Source organism: Theileria equi, chromosome 3 (genome assembly GCF_000342415.1).
Source record: "Theileria equi strain WA chromosome 3, complete sequence".
Classification (NCBI taxonomy): domain Eukaryota; phylum Apicomplexa; class Aconoidasida; order Piroplasmida; family Theileriidae; genus Theileria; species Theileria equi.
Genome location: NC_021367.1, coordinates 773259 through 798314, shown reverse-complemented (window position 1 = coordinate 798314; position 25056 = coordinate 773259). Strand labels below are relative to the sequence as shown.

The following is a 25056-nucleotide window of genomic DNA, read 5'->3' as shown; positions in this document are numbered from 1 at the left end:
AACACCTGTCTTGGCGATATTCCTGCATGAAGAGAGCTACGTGAAACAAAAACGCGAGTATAAACATTCCATACTTCCTACTAGAAATTACATAAAAATACCTTTACAATTTGAGCAAGAATGAGCTATGCATTCCGTATACTGATTTGCAAACCCAGACAGCATCATTCCTCATCGCTTGTGTCACATGGGACAGTCTTTGATTTCGGGTGTTGCTTTAGCAGGGAGCAAATGTTTGGAGAAACAGCCTTGTGCTTTTCAACTTGTCCAAAATCCACCCTTGAGAATAAAATTGCGAGAATTCTGCCCACCTTGGCCTTGTATGACCCAGCTTGTATAATGTCCGCCAGGGCTGCGCATATGATGCCAACTGCAGCATATCCATTCCTTTCCAGTCTAGCCTTGTCTGAGCTCCTCAAAAACCTCTTGTATATCTTCAAAAGGCAAGTTTGTAGGCCAGATGGCAAATGTGCGGGTTGCGGAATAGTCTTGAACTTGGCGTCCAAATAGTCGAGAGCCTCTGTTGAAGTGGCGGCATGCAACGATATTGCGCTGTAAATTTTTGCAAGGTGTTGTTTGGCACTTGGAATGTCGGTATTTGCGCAGGAATCCATGATTGTGTGAAAGAAGGGGCAATTGTGGAGTATCAACCAACCAGTCTCACTTTTTGAGCATTCCCAAATCACTTGCAAGTGGTTATCAACTTCTAGCGATAAAAGCGTGTTTACCAGAATTTCAAGGGCAGCTGTAGGTGATGCCTCTGATTCAGCTTCAACGGTGCTGCTCGAGCCCTTTGAATTAAAGCTACCCTCGGTAGAGAGCCCATGATCAAAACCGAGTGACGAGTCTAGAGAAGAAATCACATTCGACACCTTTATATACATGACAAATCCTATAGACTCGACCACTAGTCCCTTCAAATTTCCAGTTGTTTCTTGGTACAGGTTTATGAGGAGGTTACACAAGCTGTCTAGGCCAGTCAGATCAAGTGCAACTGCTGAATACATTTTAACCTCTTGTGCAGGATAAACTGGTTCCACGGTAGCCTTTGCGAGAACCTCCCGCAAAACTCCAATAGTGGCCTGCTTAACTAGAGGTTGTGGTTGTATTCCAGTTTTTGGATATAGTATAGCTTCTAATTCAGAGAGAATTGTGCAGAGTCTTCTTGGTGCCAGGTAAAGTATCTTGCACAAGTTTAAACTAATTAATTGGATCGGATCTTCACTCTGTATGCACTTTAATAGCGTGCTTTGCAGTTGCGATATTATGGGTCTTACAAATTCAAACTTTGTTTCCAAGAGCCTGTCTGACAATTTTAGCAAGACTGACCTGAGCTGAAGATTCCCAGAGGTATTTAATAGACGAATAATTGAACCAAAAATCTTTAGCAAAAATGGACCCAGTAAATCTTTATCCACAATTTCTGAAATGTGCAATATGGACTGAGCAATTTCCTGCTTTTGAGATTCCCTCATTAAACACTTTTGCAAGAAAGATAAGAGCGGTTCCAAAACCTCCTTGTTGCAAATAGTGGAGTTTTCACAACTTTCCAAAGAACTCCAAACGTTTGTGTTGTATATGGACTGGATAAAACTACTAGCCACGGAAAATCTCTCGCAAATTTCAACAAAGAGAACGAGGATTTGACCAGACTCTTTTAAAAATGCCTTTTCCTCAAGGATAAATGGGAGTAATGCCTGACTGATCTCGTAAAGGAGCTTTTGTACATCTTCACCTCTTATTCTAAGCAAGCCCGCTATTATATTCAGAATAAATCTACCATACTCTACATAGTAGGTAGCATCACCATCAGACCGCAAACTTTGTAGCTTGTGGATAAGAATGTAAATGAGTATGTGTATACAGTCTCCATCCAGTATAGTTAGAAAGCTTTCAATCCTAGTCAGCACACTAGCGTCTTCACACTCGAATAGTTTATCTAATATAGTTTCAAAGTAGTGCGTATCTTGCATTATGAGTGTGCCTCTGTCAATACACATTAAACGTTCCAAAAGAGTGAGCCTATACACATCCAATGGTGCATCTATGCACTCGTTGCAAATCTGGAAAAGACAGGAATTATAGGATGTAACGAGGGACTCAAGACCCTGTATATATAAGATACGGTTGGAGTCGACATCCTCTTGTTCAGATGGTTCATCAGATAGAGCCATTTCCAAAAGGTTCGGAATTACAGTATGCACAATAATATCAGGAAAAATGTTGGCTAATATTCCAAGCGCATCTGAGGCCTCTTCAGAACTTTCCTTATAACATAGAGATTCTTGAAGATATGCAGTTGCCGACTCTACATGTTCCATCACAAGTTCTTTGGAAGCAACCTGGAATATAGCACCAATACCGATACAAAATCCGCACCTTATTATGCTCGACTCATATGGTTCAAGATCGTCCATATTCTCTTCAGAGTAGAGAGTTGGTAATATCGCTTTAACTACTCTGTCTTGCATTCTCTCCACAAGATTTGAAATACATTTAGCGGCGAGAACCTTGAGAATGTAATCCTCATCCATCAACATATTAATAAGAGTATCTATTAGGTCGTCAAAAATGCGATTAAGAACCTGCGATAATACTAGCCCCTTCCAGAATGAGAGTGCAGTCGACTGTACTACATCATGATCATCAAACCGATAAATGTAAAGATACGTCTGAATGACTTTCGAGCCTCCGCACTTTGAACTTAAATGTTGCAATAGCATTAACATGTATTCTCTAGTTTGCCAGTTTTCTGATTTTAGAGCGCCTATAAAAGCTTCAAAGAGAGTTCCCAAATGGCCGTCAAGGGAATACGATGGGCTATCTTTCTTGCCCGTTTGTTCCCTTTCTATCTTAAATCCCTCCTTTTCTTCTCTATCAACTATACAAGCATCTATAATCGCCCTGCAAGCCTTGAACGCAGTTGTACTAACTTGTTCATTTAAAAATTCAAAGGTATCCAGCAACCTAGAAAGTACATGCTCCAAGTTGTCCAATATGACATCGGAACAAGTAGATGGAAGGTATATGAATGGAGCTATTGATGACTCCGATTCTTCACCCGGTTCTTGATTGGTAGACTTCTCAAGAAGGTCGAGAACTAGCTTGTTGACATAAACATAGGGTACAGCCTGAAGTGCCTCCGCAAGTCCATAGGCTGCGGAACTTCTCTCTATTGACGTGGTGAACTTGCACAAACAATCCAAAAGCGTGTGTATACACGCGTCCACACATGGAAGTACAGATGCTGATGTATCAAATTCGTGGAATTTTTGTGCAAATGATCCAATGGATTTGGCAGCCTTGCTTCTCACATCCGGTAGTGGATCCCTTAGTAGCTCAATGAGGATACTCATGACACTCGTGAAGAAGCTTTGAAGATCAGAAGCGCTAGTTATGGCAGATGATATGAATGAACAAAGAGATAAACCCTTTTCACGTTGTATTCCAGATCTCGATTTTAAACCCCTCTGTACAATGGGTTGTAGCAATCCAAGTTCATAAATTCCGGCATAATGATTGGAACCTTTCTTATTCGACTCCACTTGTACCTTTAACAAATGATCCATTATTTCCCCTAGCTTTTCATCTGTTGGTAGTACCAATGCTTCAATCACTAATTCCAGGCTGTCGACCAAAAGAGAGTCTTTTGGCATCAGTGAAGCTATAGAGCTAAAAAGTTCGTTTGCTGATGCCTTTACTTCCTTGTTTGTGTCAATTGTATATGTAGACGTTTCACTTATGATTCTAGATATGTTTTGTATCACGTTCACCTTAACGCGAGGATTCCGAACAAGCACAGATATTAGTCTCAAACAATAAGCCTTTGTGGCTGCAGTTTCACTTGAAAGTTTATTAATCACGATATTTAACAATGGAGAGAATCCAGGCTCTGTAACATCACCGAGTATAAGATTTGCCGTATTCTCAAGCTGAATATTTTCAAGGAGCAATGGTAGAATTTGTGGAAGGTAAGGCTCAAACAAATGCCCAAAGATTTTGTGTAAACCCTCAATTATGAGTATACTTGGCGCATTGCTGGGGAGTGGATGTAGAGGATCCGCAGAGCTTCCAGCGAGTATCATTGGAACTACATTGTGTTCCTGCAAAGACACAACTCCTGAACCCCTCAAAAGAGACGTAAAGGGGAGTATATACACACTATCCGCAAGACTCCTTTTGAAGAACTCATCTATTTGCTTCGATATAAAATTCTTTTCAGATGTACCCTGTAAAATACACATTCTGGTACATTTCACAATGCACGTGGATATTGCAGTATTTACTGCAGGAGTCTGGTTTAAATACGGAGAATTCGGTGATATGATGAGTTTTAACATTGCCCTCAGTGTCCATTGAATTATATTATCATATTCCGCCAACTTTGAAGCTAACAAACCCATTATTATAAGTCCAAAACCATAGGCATTATGCCTAGAAATCAGAGAATCATCTGAAAGTAATTCATCTACATCAATTTCCTGTCCACCATCAGCTTGTCCATGCTTGGCGTAAATGTTCAACATTCCCTTTATTTGTGCAAGTGCGCTCTGAATGTCATCTTCATTTGCAACTAATACATTCACCGATTTTAAAAGGTCTCCCATCAATTGATTATCCGAGAAAGTTAATAAAGCTCTATATACGTCAATTCTAAGTGGATGCTTGATAAGCGCCGTTTCAAAGTAGACGTGCAAAATGGCCAGAATAGCACCCTTTGTGACAAGCGATGAATGAGAGTAGAGGGAATGCAATTTAGAGAGCGTTTCTAGCGTATCATAATTTAATAGTGCATCAGAAAACATTCTTGCCAGATCAAGATTAACTGGTTCCTCACTAAAATACCGCGGAATAATCTCAATGAGCCGATCTAGTGTACATGACAATGAGGATTCAATATTGAATACCTTAATGTATGGTGAAATATGCGTATAATCCTCATTCTTGCAACTCATGTAGGTTTTTATGCATGGAATAACAATGTCCGCTCTAGAGAGCATACCTAAATGGCAAATTTGTGCAAGCTGATTCCTGTCCATTAAATATACAGAACTCTCGAGAATTTCCGCCGAGAGTTTATCCAAATCTTCGTGCTTTGATGTTTCCGACACGATCCTTAAAACGTCGTCCGGACTTAGGGACAATCCAGATTTGAGCTGTTTGACTAAAACTTCCATGGATACCCTATAAATGGTTTCTGCAGACGCTCCACTCCATTCCAACTTTTCACCTTTAAGGAGGGTAAAACGTATAATTTCCATGAGTAACAGCGAGAGGTTCGAATCTATTGCATCAACATCATCCAGAGGGAATTTCAAACCCTTTGGATATTTCCTAAAGTCCTCTGGAGTGTAAATATAGATCAAAGCTTTAGATATCCCTGTGGAACTAACACTTGATCCAGAAAACGCCTTGCATATTCTTTCTATAAGGTGCTCTGTTAAACAACCCAAACACCTGTATTGGATACTAGCCTTGGATATCTCTAACATTTTGCCAAGATAATTACCCATTTCAGCATTCTTATATATTAGCAAACGGGACAATGCAACATAAGCATTGAAATGTTTACGAACCAACTTCGAAATAGATTCTCGTGTTTCACATTGATCCTTGTAGCGCATTTCATCCAATTGCTGTTTTGTAAGGGAGACTTTGGTGTTCTCGGAAGAGCTGTAGAGGTTTGGCTGATAAGAGCGGCTATCTGCATAAAGTACATCACCAGGAGCAAAATAGATTTCAAAATCTTCGCGTTCATACTTTGATAAAAGTTTCAGATTTTCCTCCAAAGCAGTAAAAAGAATTTTGATTATGGCTTCAAGTGAGGAGCTATAAATGTTTCTCAGGCAAAAATATTTTACAAGATCCACGGAAAACAAATCTTCCAATCTTACTCTAGCATGTTCCAGAGCGTCACTTAAACTCAAAGAAAACCTTTTTATTACGCAACGCTCGAGGGGGGAGTTAATTCTCAGAGGTGCAGAGAAAAACTTTCGAAGGACGGACAAGTAATCTCCCTCTAGATGGCCGCCATCTCTGCAACACACCAGCTGAACCAGTAATAGAGAGACAAAGCCAGTAGAGCCCTCACTACCAAACGCCCTTATTATTCTCCTATAAAGTTTTCCATAAGCATCGCTGTATTCGTGGCCATCCTCAAGCCTACTCAAAATCGCCACAACAAGTCCATACACATGAACAGAGCCGTTACTCAAAATTGTAGTAACAAATGAATCCAACAATTTGCGCAGATATTCAACAGTGTAAACTCCATTAGAGCTAGCATTTACCAATGCTTGTCCATGTGCATATTTACTTAGAGATTCAAACAAGACCAAGAGATTTCTGTAAAACGGGTGTACCTTGTTTGTACAAAGAGCGTGTAATTCTTTTACAGAAGAAGGGGGTTCTATTTTCCATGGGAAAACTTGCCCATCAACCTTTAGGAGCTCCATATACAGTTTGATGCATATTATAAAATCTTCTGGCTTACAATTCCCTTCCTCAAAGATGGACGCTATGGAAACTCCAAAGTCTGTAGAGCTCTTTGCTAACAGGTACAATGCCTGCAAACAGCAGCTGCGATAAACTGGTTTATCTATTATTGCCTTTACTACAAGTTTCAAATCGGTTATAGCCGATGCATATTGCTCAACTCTAGCATCCTCTAGACCCTTTAAAAGAGTGTAGAGAACCTTTTCATTAATTTTAACCTCCTTTCCGCCAATACCGCGCGTTATTCCCCCGAGTATTTTGAGCATGCCTTCCACAAAACGACCGTCAGAATCCCCGAGCAGATTATTTAACACCGACAAGAGCTGAATAAAGCCTAGCTGAACAGATTCGAACTGATGCGAAGTTGCATTTTTAACTAGCGTATCAAGCAAAGGATCAATACTTGTTCTTAAAACACCCACATTGAACTTCCTTGCCTCAATTTCTGCGTCATTACAAAAACTCCTGTGATCCGGAAAGAGTAGCATGAGAGCCTTGACCCTCTTTTCCTGATCAACTACATTCCCTCTAGAGTTTTTAAACCAGGAAATTAGATTGCAAATGCAGGATCCAACGCCATTTACTTTTGAGAGTTCCTCAAGGGTCCTGCAAGTAAAATAGTAGCGGGAAGATTTGTACTGGTCCTCTGGAGATTGCGCAGTGAATATAAAGGCGCTCAAATTCTCAGTCACAAGGAGCTCCTTGAGGAGATCTACAAACTCTTCAAGTTTGGGTTCCAAAAGTTTCTTGTCAACCGCCTTTACAATTCTGTATGCAAAGTAGGGAATAACTTTGCTGTTCCTCTTTAACCTCCTTACGACATCAGCGTAGACAGTTTCGAATTCTTCAGCCGTCAGGCTTGAAATCAGGGCGCTTAGGGCGTCTATGGACTCTGGCCGAGTGTATTTACTGCTTTCTGAGATGATACCCTTGAGTATTGCTAGCTGCTCCTTTCTTCCGTTTTCAACTCCTAGCAGCTCACTGGAGACCAGAAGGGGTATTTTTGCAAATGGGACACTGTACAGGGCCAAAATGACCTTTACACATTTCAGTAGTGACCTTTTAAGCTTTCTAAATCCGCTCTTGTGCCAAGGGGCACCCTCTAGGTATAACGCGCTGTCCAGGGCCTCAACTAGGGTCACGATGGAGGCTTCTACGTCGCATTTGGAGGACGCAGTGCAATCAGATGGTTCCGACGATCCATTCCTTGCCACGGGTTGTTTAGATTCTTCATCTTCCTGTGCCTGTGCAGCCCTTGTTTGGCATTTCCTGCACTTTAACCAGCACTTTGCTACATTTAAGACCTCACTGAGCTCAGATCTGGTCACAATGCCGCGTTTAAGTCGAGTTAACACGCGGTCGCTTAAAACTGGTCCGCAAGTCTCCATTATCGGCTTCAACTCTTTCTACTGATCAGTCCAACTCATCCTTTGCGGACACAAACTGCCGCAGACCAAAATTTAGTTTTATGCTAAAAAATAAAGGAAATGGCGGCGGAGGAAAGGAGCAGCGGACGGCACACACGTGGGTCGACTCCCAGAGGATGATTTTGCCCTTGGCGCTCGTTTCAGCCATTCATTCTTCACACATTCATTTTTGGTGTCTATAGCGTTTGAATGAGGGTCACAGGATCGCTACAAGTGCTCCCTTTGGCCCTTTTATCCAGACTATGGACTGGACCGCCAAGGACCACTAAACTGGCACATTATGGGCTGATACTCTGAGATGATCATGATGGATGCCACATCTCCAGGAATCTAGGAGTTCATGCTGGAAAGTCGGCGCACAGGGCGAGATGGTCGGTGTAAGTCAAGCGCAGGTGTGTAGAGAGAGACGCGGCAGTCCGTACATCAAATCATTTGCTCTCCTCATGCAGACATGTCGGTATATCCGTCTGCTTTTGGCGCTGCTTCCGTCAGCGTCCCCTGCTGCCTGTTGGCCGGTGGACTTTGGTCGCCTATCGTCGGTCATTAAGCGCTTTGGCGGCGATAATGGAGCTGTTGTGGACATTTACTCGGATGCTAGATGCATCAGCTATCCGCAGGAGGACCAGAAATCGTCGCTAGTCACACTCGTTTGTAACGTCGCCGAGAACACTCCGGTGAAGTTGACGTTTTCGAGCTCAAACTATGGGCAAGATGGGCCTTCACGTGATAAGGAATGGAGTATTGACGTCTACAAAATTGAAAAGGGCGAAAAGAATGCAGTAAAAAGTGTATCTGCTGACCCCGGAGACGTAATACAACTCAGCATTTGCATGACTCTATTTTCAAAAGGGCATTCCGATGAAGCCAAAAACGAGAATGAAGTATGCAAAGACATTACTATCCATTTATTTCGCGCTGAAGTCATGCCCCAAAGTGACTTGTATTACAAACTTGTCTCATTTATTAAAGGTCTAACAAATGGGCTCATTAGTGCTAATAAAACTAGTGGAATAGACAAAGCTAGTCCAGAGAGTAAAAAGTTCACAAATGCAGTACGGAAAGGATCTGGAAGTTCCAGAATTTACAATCTCAGTGTGGGAGGGAATGGAGAGTTGATGGCTCCGTTTGATCCACATTCCTCCTCAATTTCAGTAAAGGTAAAGGATTCAACAAAAAAAGGCGATCCAATTTTTCTAAATGTAGACGCTAATTCAACGGGAAATGAGGATATAGAGTATGAATTAGATGGTAAAAAGCTCGGTCATGCTCCATTTAGAGCTACCATAGATTTAGAAGGAGAATATACTCATCACCTGCTTACCTCATTCAATTCCAGATCCGGAAAACGCAGTTTTATGCTCATAAAGGTTTTTGCGGAATCTTTTAAGGAGCTTGTAATTCTATCCTCTGATGACAAGGTCCTATTCTCTAAACCAGTGACACAAGAGACAGAAAATGAGCCAAGTATAAATTTGACTAGTGTAAAGATATGTACCGATCATAATGATTTTCTTGTACATACGCACTCAAAAGAGTCGTTTGGAACGGTTAACATTGAAGTTTGTCGGGGAAATGTCTGTGTAAACGGATGGAAAATCAAGTGCAAAAGGTATAAGGTTATAGCTGGAAATGCAAGAATAAATGTGGCATATTCTGGCGAAAAGTACAAGGTAAAACTTTTGCAAGGTGACTTGAAGTCTTTTAAAATATGGGATATTGGAATGATGGTGAATATGCTACTCTTGGGTCTTCTCAGGGTTAATCTGGTCTACACATTTCTTATCACTGGACCAATTGGACCGCTGAGTGCCATGATCACTCTCACCATTTTTGAACTGATGAATAGAAGGAAATCCGGAGAAGCTCATTGGGACTTTCTGGAATGGTGGACTATGGATTACTTTCAGATTCTGGTGGATTCATCCGCGGGCAAAGTTTTTCATTCCTCATTGACGGTAGTTGACTTTTTTCTATCCTCCATCACCGTTATTTTATTAACATTGGTATATGCAATTTTACTCCTGGTCATTATCGCTACCAGGTACATGCTATTGATGAAAGTCAGTTGTTACAACCCATTCGTACGTTTTACAAATTTTGTGGAAACTACTCTTGACAATTTTATGGACTATATAGATACATACATGATGGATAACATTGAATTTATCGCTATATATATTTTTGTAACGATTATAATACAAGCTATTGATGTATTTGTGGATATAGAAAAGATTTACATTATGGGATATTCTTCCTCTCCAACGACATTCTGTATAGCTATTATACTCATTAAAGTGTTACCGATGATTACCATACTTGCTTTAAGATATACCAATACTTTGTTGAAGAATAAAGGCACTTATTCTCCATTAGGTAGCACTTACTATATTTTGCAAAATGGAGGGAACGAAGATAGTTTGAGCAAGGCCAGCAGCGTTTACAACAATGGAAATATACTTGCATTAGACGAAGGTTATTTTGTTGAGTATGAAAACATAAAAGTGACTGGAGAATGCGCTAACCTTTCCAGAATGAACCATAGGCAGCGCATAAGGATCAAGAATATCTACTCCAACAAAATGGCTGAAAGTGGCAGAACTTTTGATAATTTGTGGTTCTATTCTAAGAGAATTGTCATAAAGTATCTTGAATATGGAATGAAAGCATCTAGATCCATCGCAAAACTCTCTACCCTCGAGCTAAAACAAGCATCCCTTATGGAAGATAATCTGGAAGTATTCGTACCTTACAGTCGAGAAAAACACGATAACCTTAAAATAATCACCGGGAAGATTGATAAGAAGGAGAAAAGGATGGCTGTAAATCTCACGATTATTGAACATGCAGTGCTACTTTTCACTGTTGTCTTATCGCATAATGGTCCTAATTTCTCATTGTACACCATGTTGATTTATGCATCCTCATTTTTAATGTGGATTATAGTGGCAATTAAAGCCCAAAATAAAACTGATTATAAGAGTTACGGAAGATTGTTGAATGGATGTACTAGTGGGAGAATTCAAGTTGGACTTTTTGCCAGATTTACGGTAATTTTAGCCGCAAAACGATTAATCTCAGCAATTGCATTTATCATGTCCAGTATTTATATGCGGTATTGGATAAAGAGAATGGTGGTTTTGATTATGGTTCATAAAATTGTAAATTCATCATTTCTTTATTCCCTTTTCCTATGTATGTACGGCTGGATGAAGAGCCTTTTTAAAGCCATCGGTTTGATTTTTCTGGAGATTTTTGCATTTTTCAAATTCTTTGGGGTGAAAATACGTATCTGGTATGACAGCCATATTGGTAAGACTATGAATGCGTTACCCTGCAAAATTATAAGGTTATACGCATTTGATGCTAATGGGCTCAAATATGAGGTGGATATGAAATTTTTAGACAAACGAATATACATTTTTGGCTCTAGTATAAAGTACAGAGACTGTAGAGAAGCCGCTTTACACGTTTACCCAGAATCAAGACTATCATCGGAAGACGTTTGCGGGTATAATTACATGATAGTTGCAACTGTTATTCTGAGGAGGAACTTTTGCAGGGATATTCATCTCCCACTCTTTCTGTCAGTGCCATCTCTGGAGAGTGTAACCGCGCACAACAATGACGACCTCTACAGTGTGACTATTGATAGCAAGGAGAACAAGTTATGTTTCACTGGACCATTTATAGTGGCTAACAAGAGGTACATTGTTACACGGTGGAAGGTAGGTGGCAACAATTTATCAAAAGGGATTAAAATAACTACATCTGCACTCTGCACTTCTGTCGGAGAGCTCACATTTTTCATGGAAAAGCCGGCCGATTTTAGCAAGTTGATAATAGTAAAAAGAGATGATGAGAAGAAAATATTGAGATATCCTCCACGCACATTTGTGGATTTTGATGAATGTAGCAAGTTGGTAACAGTTTATCATAGTGACCTCAAGGTTGGAGTCAACTATAGCGTTGAATACACCACTATTTCCCAGGGCGATCAGGATTTTAAGAGTGATGTAATCGCAGAAAAGCCATGGGAATTGCATGTTCCAGCTGGATCAAAGGGTTTCTCCCCCTTTTACAACTACAAGGTTACAAGGGATGACGGAGTATCACGTTCAATTAGGCTTGTAGATGAGGTGTCAGAACATTATAAATTCGGCTTTACATTTTCAAGGATTATTTTGGATGGGAAAATTGATTTCATCGATCCAACTCACGGGGTTTGTTCTTTTGAGGATGGGACGTTTATGATTGAGCTGGATGAGGCCAGTGCTTCCATTAAAATGCCCATGAAACCTGCCATCTATATAAAGGATGAATCTTGTGCAGAAATACTAGAAAGTGGGAGCATAGAATTGGTGGATTCCTATACCGATATTACAGGCACTACGAGCAAGAGCTCCTCCATGGATTACGTAAGAGCGTCTGGCGAAAGGAAAATATTCGAAATAGAGACAAGTCTGAGTAAATTCCTTTTAACAAATGGGAATCATTCTATGCTGCCCATTACAGTCCTTTCAAGGCTAAAATGCAAAGCAACTGGTGATGAGTATTTTAGAGTAATTCCACATTACAACTACTTTGCAAGGGTCATAAAGACCAGAATAATCAAGCTAGAGTGTATGTATGCCAATCTTGGAGATGGTTCTGATATTGATGCATATTTGGCCTATTTCATGAGTGAAGAGGAGAAGATGGCCATAATGGATAGTTTACCCCGTTCGGACATAGTCGAGATACTTGGCGTCATGATACGTTTTTGTCTATCGCATTTGAGTAGTGTTGTCGAAATTTTGAAAAACTTTGATGAAGTCTCCAGATCTGAGGAGATGAGGAAGTTGGTTAAAGAGATGGATAGAGTAGCAACCGTAGAACCTGTGCATGCCACACTAGAGCATATCAAGAGGTTGATTGCTAGCGATTACGAGGGTAATGATGTTTACAAGGACCATATAGACCACATAGTAGTCCATAAAGAGAGTATAAGGCCCGTGATACACATAAAAAGCCAAGTTTCCGAGTGGATGGCAAGGTCGTCCCACCTTTTACTGCAAACGTTTGACAAGGAAGCCTCTGCCAGCTTTCTAGAACAGGTTCTGTCCGATGAATTATTTTGGGGTATTTCATGTGAATCTCTTGCATGCAAGGACTCCAGAAATGATGTGAAAAATAGAAAGGCAAGACACCAAGACATACGAGAGATTATTCTGGGCGGGCCGTCCTCGGCTCAGGACCCGCTAGAAGGCAAGCATACATTTGGCTTCATGCGATTCGAGGGCAAAGACGGCGATTTATGGGTGCCGTGCGTGATTTACCTCTCAATTTCAGTCCTGCAAATGAGGCTAACCAGCAGGGTATACATCGCACAACTGACACATCTAGCAGGGGATTTTGGTAGTAGACACATTGAGGGGAACATTCAAGTCAAGATAAAGGCGATAAAGTCTCGAGTTGCAGGGCAGCCGGTTCAGGTCCTCCTCTCACATGAGCGGGTCGTAGCACCGCTTCTGACCGCGTTCGAGCTCCAGGACCCCTCCCATTCGGAAGAGCACTGGCTAACTGATCTCAAAAGGCTGGAAATACGCCCAAAGCGCCAGGAGGGACGTAGATGCGGCCGCTCCGCCTACACACCAAGCGATCCCCTCGAATTCCGACACGGAGCGACCTAGCGACCCAAAACTCGCCAAAATGGCAAACCATAATGTTAGCATCACAATAAGCAGTTGCACGTTTACTGTATACGCCAGAATATCGACAAACGGGGCCGGTTGGGGTCACCTGATGTGTGGCACTGTAAATATTCTTTAAAAATGACAAAAGACGCGGGAACTGCTCCAAAGAGCAAAGACCAGCGTGAAGTAGTCGCTCAGTACGTGAAAAAGGTGCGAGAGCACCGGGATTTGGAGGCAAAGATCAAGAAACGTGAGTTTTTGCTCAAGAGACACAAAATCCGCAGTCCGATCCGACATGAGCGAGTTGACCGCCAAGGACGAAAAGTACGAGCAGGACCTCAAGGCTCTGCAGAGCATCGGCCAAATCGTCGGCCACGTGCTCCGACCAATCGACGATAACAAGTGTAAGTTGCGTTCTCTTCATTCATGGGCTCTGTACGCCCGTCCATACACCCCTTACACACCCATTCAGTCATCGTCAAGGCCTCGAGCGGTCCCAGATACGTTGTGTGTTGCAAGGTCAACATCGACCCCTCGACCCTGACCTCGGGGTCCAGGGTGGCCCTGGACATGACCACGCTGACCATCATGAAGAAGCTGCCCAGGGAGGTGGACCCGGTCGTCTTTAACATGCTCAACGACGTGGAGCTCGTCGACGGCAAGGCCAGGAAGGAGGGGTACGATTCCATCGGTATGCTACTCATTAATCCATACTGACCACTCTGTAGGAGGACTTCGAAAGCAAATTAGGGAGATGAGAGAGGTGATTGAGCTCCCGCTGAGGAACCCCTTCCTCTTCCACAGGGTGGGAATCAAGCCGCCAAAAGGCGTGCTGCTCTATGGACCGCCCGGGACGGGAAAGACGCTGCTCGCCAGAGCCCTGGCGTCTGACATTGACTGCAACTTTCTCAAAGTTGTCGCCTCTGCTGTTGTAGATAAATATATCGGTGAATCTGCAAAGATTATTAGGGAAATGTTTGGTATGTCTACTCTCCTCCTCCACCCATTCATTCATCACCATTAGGCTACGCAAAGGAACACCAGCCGTGTATCATATTCATGGACGAAATCGACGCCATTGGAGGAAGGAGGTTCTCCCAGGGCACGTCCGCAGATCGAGAAATCCAACGCACCCTCATGGAGCTGCTAACACACCTGGACGGTTTTGACGAGCTCGGGCAGGTCAAAATCATCATGGCGACAAACAGACCAGACGTGCTAGACCCAGCCCTCTTGCGCCCCGGACGTATCGACCGAAAGATTGAAATCCCACTCCCCAACGAAGCCGCACGGGTGGAAATCCTCAAGATTCACTCGAAAAAGCTCACAAAACAGGGAGATATCGGTATGTTGCACAGTACACCCACATTATGCACGACTAATGACATTACAGACTACGAGGCAGTTTGTCGCCTCTGCGACGGGTTCAACGGAGCAGATTTGAGAAATGTGTGCACAGAAGCCGGTATGTTTTTTAGGCGTATGCCATAGCATTAAAACAGGCATTTGCGCAATTAGAGCCATGAGAGACTATATTATAGAAGAAGACTTTTTTAAAGCAGCCAGGAAACTGACAGAGAATAAAAAGCTGGAAGGGACGCTGGCATATGAAAAGTTGTAATTTGTACATACAAGCTAGGTCATGTCTATATGGATGGTATGAGCTCTATCTACAGGTTGTCTTGCCCTTTTTGTTTATTCCAATTGTGCTATAACAAGTTTGCATGCAAGAAAGGAATTTTGGTGCAAGATTTTCCATGGAGAAACTGATGGGAGACGGATGACTATCAGTAAGGATGAATATGAGGACATTTATCGGTAACATTCCTTTGGATTGTTTAGGCTAAACTCTTTGGCTCTAGACCATTTACTTTCCGGATGATTAAATTCGTCACATTCCTCATCCTTGTAGACTAGCCGCTCGTAGTGACCATTCTGCTCACACCAGTTGAGACATTAATGGAGTACTACTGAGGAAGGATGAAGGAGCGAGTAGGATAGAGGGATAATAAATAGTACAGGACAGAGAATCTAAGGAAGACTAAGGAGTCTCTTAATCCTACTTTCTTGGTTCTCCTGATACTAAACTTATCTTGAACTAAAGGATGGAGGTTCTAGTAAAGCTGAAGAATCTACTGCTGGATACTCTACTGTATGTCATGCTAATAGTAATTCTAGAGGACCCTAAAGACCTGTTGGTAAAGTTAAAGAACCTGAAACAGCTGGATCTGAAGAACAAACTCTTAGTTCTTTTGGCCATACTACTCTTACTTCTGTTCATAGTGTCTCTAGTCACTTGCTGTATCTCAAAGACCCCTGACAACTTCTACCTCTCTCTGGTCATACTCTTTCCTTCCCTATGGTCCTTCAAACTGATATTGGTTCTGCTGGTCCTGAAAGACTTTAAGCTCAGATTCAAGCTATAGCTCTTGAAGATTCAACTTAAAGGACTTCTTCAGAGCATCATGGCCTATAACCCTATCAATAATGGCAGTCCCACAAGTAATCATTCAGCTTAAAGAAAAGCCAGGGAATGAAAAGACTTATGATGGATATCCCCCTTCCAGAGGTAGGACTATCATTAGAGTCACAAAATCTAATTACCCTCCTGGATCTGACTTCCTCAAGTATACTCACGTGGACAGTGTTTCCAATGGAGGAAGATTTACACTACTGGCCGTACTAGATGGTAGAAAACCTATCAGTGTGATTAGGGAATACGGTAAAGAGGTGACATCAGTTTCTGCCTATTACTGGCAGCGTGAAAAGGGTGGACCTAAGAAGGCTCTCCTAGTTGAAGTAGTATACAGTGGATCAGGTGGAACTAAGTATTATGTCCGGGGTACTGGTAGAAACCAATGGACTTTACTTCCTGTATTCTCAGGTCCTTATACATCTAATAAACTCACCAATAGTAATCTTGACCAGTTACTGGACGACCTCACCTGTGAACATCACAACGCAGTTACTTTGAATCTAACATTTCAGAATTCTAAGACTCATAAGAATGGAAGCTACTGCTGTTACAAACATAATCATACTAGAGTTTCCGTTGAGCAAAAGACAGTTTCCTGTTCAATACATTCTGGCTCTGCTCCATTCTTCAAACATGAGGTTAATTACGCTGGTAAATGGAAGGTAGCAGCTATTAAGTACTATAATAGTGGTCCTAATACTCATAGGATAAGAATAAATATTGACGGCCTTGGGTTACCTACCAAACAGTCAGTAAAAGTTACAGTTTATGTTTTCTACTCTAATAGTAGTAGGGATCCGGTTCTAATCTATGTAGATTCATCTGGAGATAAAATTAAAGGATGGTACCAGAAAGGTACTACAAATGGGTGGATAAAAGTCTCTGGTATATCTGAGAATATAACACCAGATAAGTTAACTAAACCTATAGACTGTACTAGTGAAGGCGATTTTAAAAAACTTGCGGAGGAACTAAAACGACTTGGATGTGAAGGCTTGCAAGAATGTACTCAAGAGACTACTGAAAAACAAGAAGCACGACTAGAACAACTACGTGCTGAAAAGGATATAGAATTACGTTCCGAAGGTGTTAGAGATACTGAAGGACTAAGGTCCGAAGAAGGAAAGGAGGAAGAAAAGGAGAAACCCTCACCTCAAATACAAGAAGCTGGTCCTTCTGCTAGTAATAAAGCTCCCGGAGTTGGAGAACCTAAAGCTGCTGCTATTCGAGGCGATGCCCCTGTTGAAGCTCTTAAAGATCTTGCTAAAGAAGGCTTAGGCCTTTCTGGTTGGGATTCATATACAATTCTTGGGGCCTTTACTGGTGTTTTAATGGCATCTGTCATAACCACTTTTGCATCATGGAAACTTTATAAGGCCTACCAAAATTACTCTGACCCTTGGGTTCGGCAGATCTGATGACTTTCCTACTTCCACTAAACAACCCAGTGGATCACAGTAAAACGCTTTAATTGCACGATATAATGATAATTTAAAGACAACTCATTAATCTTGTGGATGGATAAACTAAACACTAATGCAGTATGTTCTCCCTACCCTTGGTAGGTGGTAGAGACTCTCCCCTCTAGACTCCTCTCTTCTCAGTAGGCAGGACTAGGGAGTCTTTTACCTTAACTCTTGGTATACTCCATTACTCGTTTTGTTATAAAGGTACATGTCCTGAGAGTACTTCCATCACTTGCTTATTCTTGTTATTACTCCTAATGGTGAGGGATTTATAGCGAACGTAGTGAGTCTAGGGAATAGTAGGATTATCTCTGGCGGTACCCCATTAGATCAACTACTCAGTGCCCATTATATCAACAAGATAATAATCTCAAAATAAATCTTGAAAGCTTTGACAGGAGTAGACAGACACATCATGCATGTAGATAACTCGTGGTTATACGGATTTATTGGTTGCCTATTTCTTAGAATGTTCACTATACCCGTGGACCATCATATTTGTCTAACCCAAGGGTCTCCTTTAAAGTTCTTATAAAGCTTCCATCCCGCAAGACCAGCTGCGCCTGATCCACCAAAAACACCGAAGACGATATATCCAGCGAAGACACCACCAGTAGTAGCGGTAGTAATAACAGGCTTAGCTTCACTAACATCACTAGCACTAGCATCAGTTTCAGTAGCAGCTTGAGCTTCATCAGGGGTTCCTTCAGAAAGAGCAGCAGGAGAAATAGGAGAAGTAGGAGGATCAGATTCAGGAGCAGTAGAAGTGTGTTGCGATGAGGGACAGTCTTTATGGTTCTTACATTCGAGCTCCTTAACAAGTTCTTTATACTGATCACATTGTATATTCCCATTTAACTCGTCCGGTCTTATGCTGAGACTTTCTACTTTTGTCCAGTCTTCATATTTACCATTACTACTATTAGGTTTTTTAAACCACTTCTTATCAACTTCCTGAGGTCCACCTTTAACATATATGAGGATTGGGGCTTCCCCTGTACAGTGGAAAACATAGAGAGTGAGTGAGCCCTTTTGGAAATCTGCAAGGTCAGGAATATTTATTCTCCTTCTTGGACCAGAACTATTTGGATAATACTTGATAGCTGCAACTTTTGAAGTACGACCAGAAGTAATATCATGTTTGAAAAATGGAGCAGAACTAGGGTGTGTTGGACTTGGGTCGTTAAAATGTTCTGTACAAGAAACTGATCCCTTGTTAACAGTGATCTTTCCTTGACCGTTATGGTAAGCACAACAATATGTGTTGTTGTTACTATCATTATCATAGTTAGAGATGCCATCAGTAAGATTCTTAGAATTCTTAGAGGATAAATCTAAAGTAACTGATTCGTAATGCTGACAAACTAGGTCATCCAGTTTAGTTTCAAGTTCCTCAGGTGTGAGTGGAGATCGAGTTTCATAAATTTTAGTCCAACTTTCCCTATCACTACTCTTGGAATAATAGGTAATAATTCCTAGATAGTCGATAGTGACCACTTCTATCAAGAGAGTCTCACCAGGTTTATCCTTCCAGTAATAGGCGGAAACTGAGGTAACATTGGGAGTTCCTCCAGTAATCAGACTGATAGGTTTATTATCATCATCTAGTACTTGTGCAAGTTTAAATACTTTTGTTCCTCCAGGATATAGAGTATGTGTATACCTGCATAAGTTCGCAGTAGATCCTTGGTCAGGAGGATAGAAAGACTTTTTGACAGAAATGGTAACTATTTTACCAGTTCCGGTAGAAGGTTCACCGTAAGTAACAGTACCATCCCTATTCACCTTTTGGTTTTGCGAAAGCTGAATGGCTACTTGTGGAGGAAATAGTGCTGTCATTATTACTATAGTTACCAGAGCAACTCCGTCTCCCAACACTCATCCTCCTTCACAACTAGTTCACCGTCAGAGAGACTATCCACAGAACAAGATGAGTAGCTATCAATGCAGTCTTCAGTAGTACAGTCAACACTCACGTCAGTAGAAATTAGTTCGTCTATCCACTCTCCATAAAATTCCACCGGGTCCACAAATAGCAAAGATCATGTAATGAGAATCATGTACACAAAACCTGTTACGATTTAGTCAACCATACCTGCGGGCCTAAAGAGTGTGTAATGTCTTGGAATAACCTACTGGAATCTTTCTTTTACATTCTACTATACACCCATTACAAGCGTCTAGAAGGAGATAACCATCTCTGCATGCAAATCCCTCTTAATCATAAACTCTTTAATGTGATAGACTGGGTGCACATTCTTCATGCAGTCCTCCACAATCCTCCTTGCGACTTTAATGCCCTTTATTGAGACCGTCTGTCCCTGGGTAAGAATATAACACTCTGTGAGAAGCTCCAGAGCCTTTAACGTAGACCCTCCGGGACCTATAAGACGTTGCCTCCTCTTTATAAATTTATCCTTGTTTCGCAACATACCATTGTCAAGCGCCTTTTGGCTGTTAGACCGGGCATAACATTCTTGCCACATCTAGATTTGAGGCTTCCAGCCAGTGTTTAGGCGATGTAAATTGTGAGTCTCTAGTGCCTAGTAGGCTATATACTGCATTATGTGTTTAGTATCTGTGAGTCAGTATTTAGACTCTGGAGTAGTAGACTGTTCCATCTTTAGGTCCCTTAGCTTCTGATCAAAGTCTGTCTTGTTAATCTCCATCCACTCTTCACCACTCTTTTCAAAGTACTTCCATCTCCTTGATAATGTTTCCACTACAACCATCTCCAGTAACTCCATAGATCCCTTCTTATGAATGATACAAGAAAGGCAATAGTCGTTATAGTATCTGCTATGCCTTCCGATGGTTCCTTCTGTATAAATAGGTTTTGAAGAACTCCATAAAAGGCCATTCACATCCTTTACTCCTTTGGCAAGGTACCCTGGTTTAGGAAAAAAATGCTTAGTTGTAACTCCTAGTAACTCCGTTTCAAAGATGCTACATTCATTAGTACTATTGGCCAAGGAAAGATCAAGTTCAAAGTTTGAGATCCATTCTGCAGGATCCCTCAAGCTCCTCATCTTGGCATCATGATCATCACAGGATACCCATTTACTATCCTTGAGTTCAAGATAGTACTCCTTAGAAGCGCCAGAGGAAGTGGTTACTACAAGGACCAGTTCAGGCTTCTTATCCTTGTTAAGATAGGCTTTAGTATGGTCAAATGTTTCTCCAGTAGATGGAATCCAGATTTCTTTCTCACCATCTACTAACCTTATAACTGTAGTGTTCTTCTTTGGAACAATAAGTTTAACTCTGTTTGCAGTAAAGGTATAGTCAAAGGAGTTGCATTGTTCGTCTGGTTTAGCAATATTAAGAGTAGTAGCGTGTCTAGATGATTGAGTAACTGGAGTTTCATCCACTGCTACATCTTCTACCTTTCCAGCATTAGATCTACGAGCTGATGGCTGTGTATACTCTGCTTCATAGACAGTTCCATTGGACAAATCCCATACCAGCCTTTGGCCACTCGATATATTCTTCCTTGTTCCCTTTATGAGATGATAGCTGACAACTTCATCCTCTGCATAGTCGTCTAGAACCTCGATAAAGAGTCTGTCAGTGGGAAGTCTTGAGTTTCTGCAACGGCATAGTCCTAGTAGACAGGTTGCCAAAAAAATGGAAGATACATTCATCTTCTCTCCAACATTCGTCCACTATAATACGCCATGAGACACTTGATGAGGATGCAGTGTATTAGCCCCGTAAGATAAGGAGAGGATGAGTGAATGGATATAATAGACAATGGATGGGGTGATGAAGGAATAATATCCCGCATATTCCCTTCCTAAAGAGAGTAAATGAAAAGCATTTTTGAAAGTGAATATTCTTCCAGAATGAGAAAAAACTGTACCTCCAAAAATACCTTCGGGATAATCTAGATACCTTAGAACCTGATCCTGGTAGACAGAGTAGATGGAGGGAAGAAGAGTTTTATTGGAGGAATAAATCAGTATGAGAGTATGAAATGGATATTTGAGAGTAGTAACAACTGTAGTGACCAAATTGGAGATTCTTCATTAGCATAAGCGATTTTAGAACGCCAATCCTTAAGCTCCTAAAGGCCATTAACAGAATCTAGTCTACCATTATTCCTATCAATAACCACTAGCATACCCTTAAACCTATAAAAAGTCATCTTATGCCTCTCATTCCGGCAATAACAGTGTCCATTACATCCCCCGTAACCATTCTTGTACCCATGTACAACCCATCTCACGCATAAAATAGAAAGCCATAGTGAAAACTAAAAATTATACAGGACATGTGGAGACGTATCCACATTCAATGTGATTAAAATTCTAGTGAACGAGGAGTTTGAGATGCACGGGGAAACCGCCATCGGCGGCAACCCACTTCCCATTCTTCTTTACAAATCCGTGCTCCTTTAGACCGTCAGGGGTCAAAACCAACAAATGAGCGTGGAATCCGTCATGGGCGAGTGTGACATGGAGACCCCTCTCACCTCCCCTGGCCTCCCAGAGGACCTGGTCACCGTCAACTACCTTGAATACAGAGGCAAGAACGGAGCAAAGGAAGACGTCAAATGGAAGTCCATGATGTCCTCCCTTATAAAGCAAGACATGATGACCGGGTTCCTTGGCTGAAAGGTCAACAGAAGTGAGAAATGGCTCTGCTGGTGCCCTCTTGTCAAGGTAGCCCTTGAAGCCAAGGGGAGTCCATTTACCTCCAACCTTCTCAAAGCACTTTTCTAGAGCATGACCAGACTCTACCAGAGAAAGGCGTGCAAAGTCTGAAACTCCATTCAAAGCGTGAACGGAAAGATGTAGACATTTATCGCCTGCATGTCCGGCCTTCCAAAGTACGTCATCCCCCTCCTTGACACCGACAAAGACTACACCAAGACCTGGTACGAAGGTGGTACTGAGGTTGTGTCCATATTTGAATGGCACTGAGACTACCTTGTCTGGGTCAGCATGAGCGAAATCCAAGACAAGTTCCTCTGGATTGAAATGATTGTGATGTCCATGGAGCTTGTTCTCATAGGCTACCTTGGTCACGCCCTTCCACTCGAGGTTCTCAAAGACAAAGAAGAGGTCAGAGCCGTCAAGGTGCAAGAGGAGAGCGACTGGAAGGTTGCCGAGTTTGTGAAGAGTGAGAGAAAGAAGAGAGGCTCCAGCCTCCCATAGGACGTGAACACCATGTGTAACCTTCACTACCTCAAAACCTGGCTTTGGTGTGTGCTTGAGAAAGAGGTAAACACCGTCAAATCCACCAGAAAGCAAAAAGTGGCTGGGATCAGAAGGGGCAAGAACGTCAAAGGTAATTCCCACCATTTTATCACACGTGGAGCGGTGCTATCCCGAATAGAATCCGTTGCAAGAAAATGTGTAGTCCCCTATCGCAGGAATGGCTCTAGGAAGGATGAATGTAGATGGGGTATGTAGGGTACTGATCTCGAGAATCCTAACGGAAGAAGTGAACTTGGCCGAGGTGTACCGACTGTTTGGAGACCTTCTCTCCTTAGATGAGTGGTGGTGCCATTGAACCTCCAGCAAACACCTTGCACATCTCTAGCATGCACGCCTGTCTTTTCTCCCTATTTTCACCTTGCCGTATGCTCTCTATTCATCAGTTCTCCATCGTCCATTACTCACTAGACCATTACTATTCTCGCCGCTAGTAATCTTGCACTAAAGATGCACGTTATCAATCTTCTTGCTGGATGGATCAGCAGCGTCTCGCGGATTTACACACTACCCTGGAGAATGGAATCCAGCTTGCTCTCTACCTTTGGTCGGTAGGACGCTCATCTCCTTAGACTTGGAGATAGCTCTGCGATGAGAGTATCGTTCCTCTAAATGTGCAAATGAATGGGCCATAATTACGAGGTGCTCGGTAGATTATTGCCATTGAGAGATGGTTTTGGGAGCAGATGGAGTAAGTATAGGAGCCTTCCTTGGTGGCTCTTCTTGAAGCTCAGTACCACTCTCTAAACCAGCTTTATCGTCACTATCTTTAATTCCCTGGATCAACCCTTTAGTCCATCCTCTGGCTTGTGGGCACTCGGGCAGTTTGCTGACGCTACTCCTTATCTCACCTCCAGGATTTACATGGTACTAGACCTAACCATTCTCCGCTCTACACATTCATTTCCTCTCCTTCATCCCTCTCTTTCCATGACCCTTCCATCCTGCTCATCTTCTAGGTACCCCTGGTCCTTTACTCCCCTTTAGCTGCTGCTGGCGCCCAAATTGCCTCTTTATGGGCATTTCCGCATACACCTTTGGTAAGTGTGGGCATACATCTCCATTTAACTCACATATGCCCATAATATCGCATTCTGGCCACGAATCGTCCACATACGGCGAATTTTCTCGGCTGTCGTTCCCCAGATTCATTTTCTATAAAATGGAGGACTTGGAGAGGACGTCCGGTTTGAGTTCTCCGAACATTCTCCTTACTGGCCACGAGGGTGACGTTTACGCGCTCGAATTCTCCCCCGATGGCCAATTTTTGGCGACTGGCGGTAAGGACAAGACGATTCTACTCTTTCAGGTCTACGGGGAGTGCCTGAACTTTGGGGTCTTGGAAGGACACAAGAATGCCGTCCTTGAGCTCCACTGGGACGCCACTGGCGGCCTCCTCTACTCGTGCTCGGCCGATCACACCGCCGCCATCTGGGACGTTGAATATCGCAAAAGGATCAAGAATTTGAGTGAGTTTACGTGGTATTTGGAATGATTCGGAGCGCTGGAAGTGGCTGAAATGACCCGGGAATGCCTCAGGAAGAAGAGGAATGTCCATGTCTTTATGACCGCCGACAGTCATTATGGCCAAAAATTCCATCATTCCTTTACTTGCAAACATTCTACCATCAAGCCACTCAAAATATGGCCTTTGTGGGATCCATTTAGCCCCTTAAAACCCATTTTATACTCCCATACAGACGGTCACAGTGAAATCGTAAACTCGTGTTATCCCGCTCGTAAGGTCGTCGGCAGTAATATGATAGTGACCGGTTCCGACGACGGAACCGTAAAGATCTGGGATACTAGGTCCAAAAATAATGCAAAATCAATCGCTCAGGATTTCCAAATTTTGGCCGTATGCGCAGATGCAAACGGAGAACGCGTTTTTTCCGGTGGAATCGATAATGTAATCAGGGTAAGTTAATGCGCTAAAGTGTATAAGCGGGTGAATGGTGAGCGAAGCGAGTCTCTAGAATAAGGACAGACAAGGGACTACTGGAAAGATGATCAGCAAAGAAATGAGTTAGCCATGGCTAGATAACTGTCTACTATATTCCACAACTGTTTGGCATGGACACTCGTTAGCTTCTTTACTAATCAGAGAATGTATCAGCAACTCTACTTCATCTATGAAACCTTGAGGATGTGAGCTACTTAAACATGCATCTTGAAATGGCAAAGAATACTGGAGCATTGACCTCCCATGCAGAGAATGGAGGGGGTCTCTTCACCTTCTAGCCAAGGATGATGTGGTATAGGATGCAGTATAATGTAGTATAAAATGGGTGTGGTATCTCA

At 42.3% G+C, this 25056-nt stretch overlaps 9 protein-coding genes across 9 annotated transcripts; 4 read left to right on the top strand and 5 right to left on the bottom strand.

Annotated features, from left to right (window-relative positions):
* Positions 1 to 164: 164 nt before the first annotated feature.
* Positions 165 to 7883, bottom strand: BEWA_003820 (HEAT repeat domain-containing protein; the record flags this gene model as incomplete). The annotated part of the gene is made up of 1 exon (XM_004830583.1): positions 165 to 7883. The coding sequence occupies one exon, from the start codon at positions 7881 to 7883 to the stop codon at positions 165 to 167; it is 7719 nt and encodes a 2572-aa protein (XP_004830640.1).
* Positions 7884 to 8290: 407 nt separating this feature from the next.
* Positions 8291 to 13591, top strand: BEWA_003810 (hypothetical protein; the record flags this gene model as incomplete). The annotated part of the gene is made up of 1 exon (XM_004830582.1): positions 8291 to 13591. The coding sequence occupies one exon, from the start codon at positions 8291 to 8293 to the stop codon at positions 13589 to 13591; it is 5301 nt and encodes a 1766-aa protein (XP_004830639.1).
* A 141-nt stretch (positions 13592 to 13732) lies between these two features.
* On the top strand, positions 13733 to 15215 carry BEWA_003800 (26S proteasome ATPase subunit, putative; the record flags this gene model as incomplete). The annotated part of the gene is made up of 7 exons (XM_004830581.1): positions 13733 to 13844; positions 13879 to 13998; positions 14067 to 14285; positions 14323 to 14574; positions 14619 to 14939; positions 14988 to 15059; positions 15097 to 15215. 7 exons carry the CDS (start codon positions 13733 to 13735, stop codon positions 15213 to 15215), a joined length of 1215 nt encoding a protein of 404 aa, XP_004830638.1.
* An 866-nt stretch (positions 15216 to 16081) lies between these two features.
* On the top strand, positions 16082 to 17488 carry BEWA_003790 (hypothetical protein; the record flags this gene model as incomplete). Its single annotated transcript, XM_004830580.1, has 1 exon — positions 16082 to 17488. The coding sequence occupies one exon, from the start codon at positions 16082 to 16084 to the stop codon at positions 17486 to 17488; it is 1407 nt and encodes a 468-aa protein (XP_004830637.1).
* Positions 17489 to 18028: 540 nt separating this feature from the next.
* Positions 18029 to 19375, bottom strand: BEWA_003780 (hypothetical protein; the record flags this gene model as incomplete). The annotated part of the gene is made up of 1 exon (XM_004830579.1): positions 18029 to 19375. The coding sequence occupies one exon, from the start codon at positions 19373 to 19375 to the stop codon at positions 18029 to 18031; it is 1347 nt and encodes a 448-aa protein (XP_004830636.1).
* A 341-nt stretch (positions 19376 to 19716) lies between these two features.
* Positions 19717 to 20022, bottom strand: BEWA_003770 (hypothetical protein; the record flags this gene model as incomplete). Its single annotated transcript, XM_004830578.1, has 2 exons — positions 19717 to 19919; positions 19971 to 20022. The coding sequence occupies 2 exons, from the start codon at positions 20020 to 20022 to the stop codon at positions 19717 to 19719; spliced, it is 255 nt and encodes an 84-aa protein (XP_004830635.1).
* Positions 20023 to 20121: 99 nt separating this feature from the next.
* Positions 20122 to 21180, bottom strand: BEWA_003760 (signal peptide-containing protein; the record flags this gene model as incomplete). Its single annotated transcript, XM_004830577.1, has 1 exon — positions 20122 to 21180. One exon carries the CDS (start codon positions 21178 to 21180, stop codon positions 20122 to 20124), a length of 1059 nt encoding a protein of 352 aa, XP_004830634.1.
* A 666-nt stretch (positions 21181 to 21846) lies between these two features.
* BEWA_003750 (hypothetical protein) lies at positions 21847 to 22858 on the bottom strand (the record flags this gene model as incomplete). The annotated part of the gene is made up of 1 exon (XM_004830576.1): positions 21847 to 22858. The coding sequence occupies exon 1, from the start codon at positions 22840 to 22842 to the stop codon at positions 21847 to 21849; it is 996 nt and encodes a 331-aa protein (XP_004830633.1). The 5' UTR covers positions 22843 to 22858.
* Positions 22859 to 23917: 1059 nt separating this feature from the next.
* BEWA_003740 (U5 small nuclear ribonucleoprotein subunit, putative) lies at positions 23918 to 24682 on the top strand (the record flags this gene model as incomplete). The annotated part of the gene is made up of 2 exons (XM_004830575.1): positions 23918 to 24224; positions 24456 to 24682. The coding sequence occupies 2 exons, from the start codon at positions 23918 to 23920 to the stop codon at positions 24680 to 24682; spliced, it is 534 nt and encodes a 177-aa protein (XP_004830632.1).
* Between the last annotated feature and the right edge of the window lie 374 nt (positions 24683 to 25056).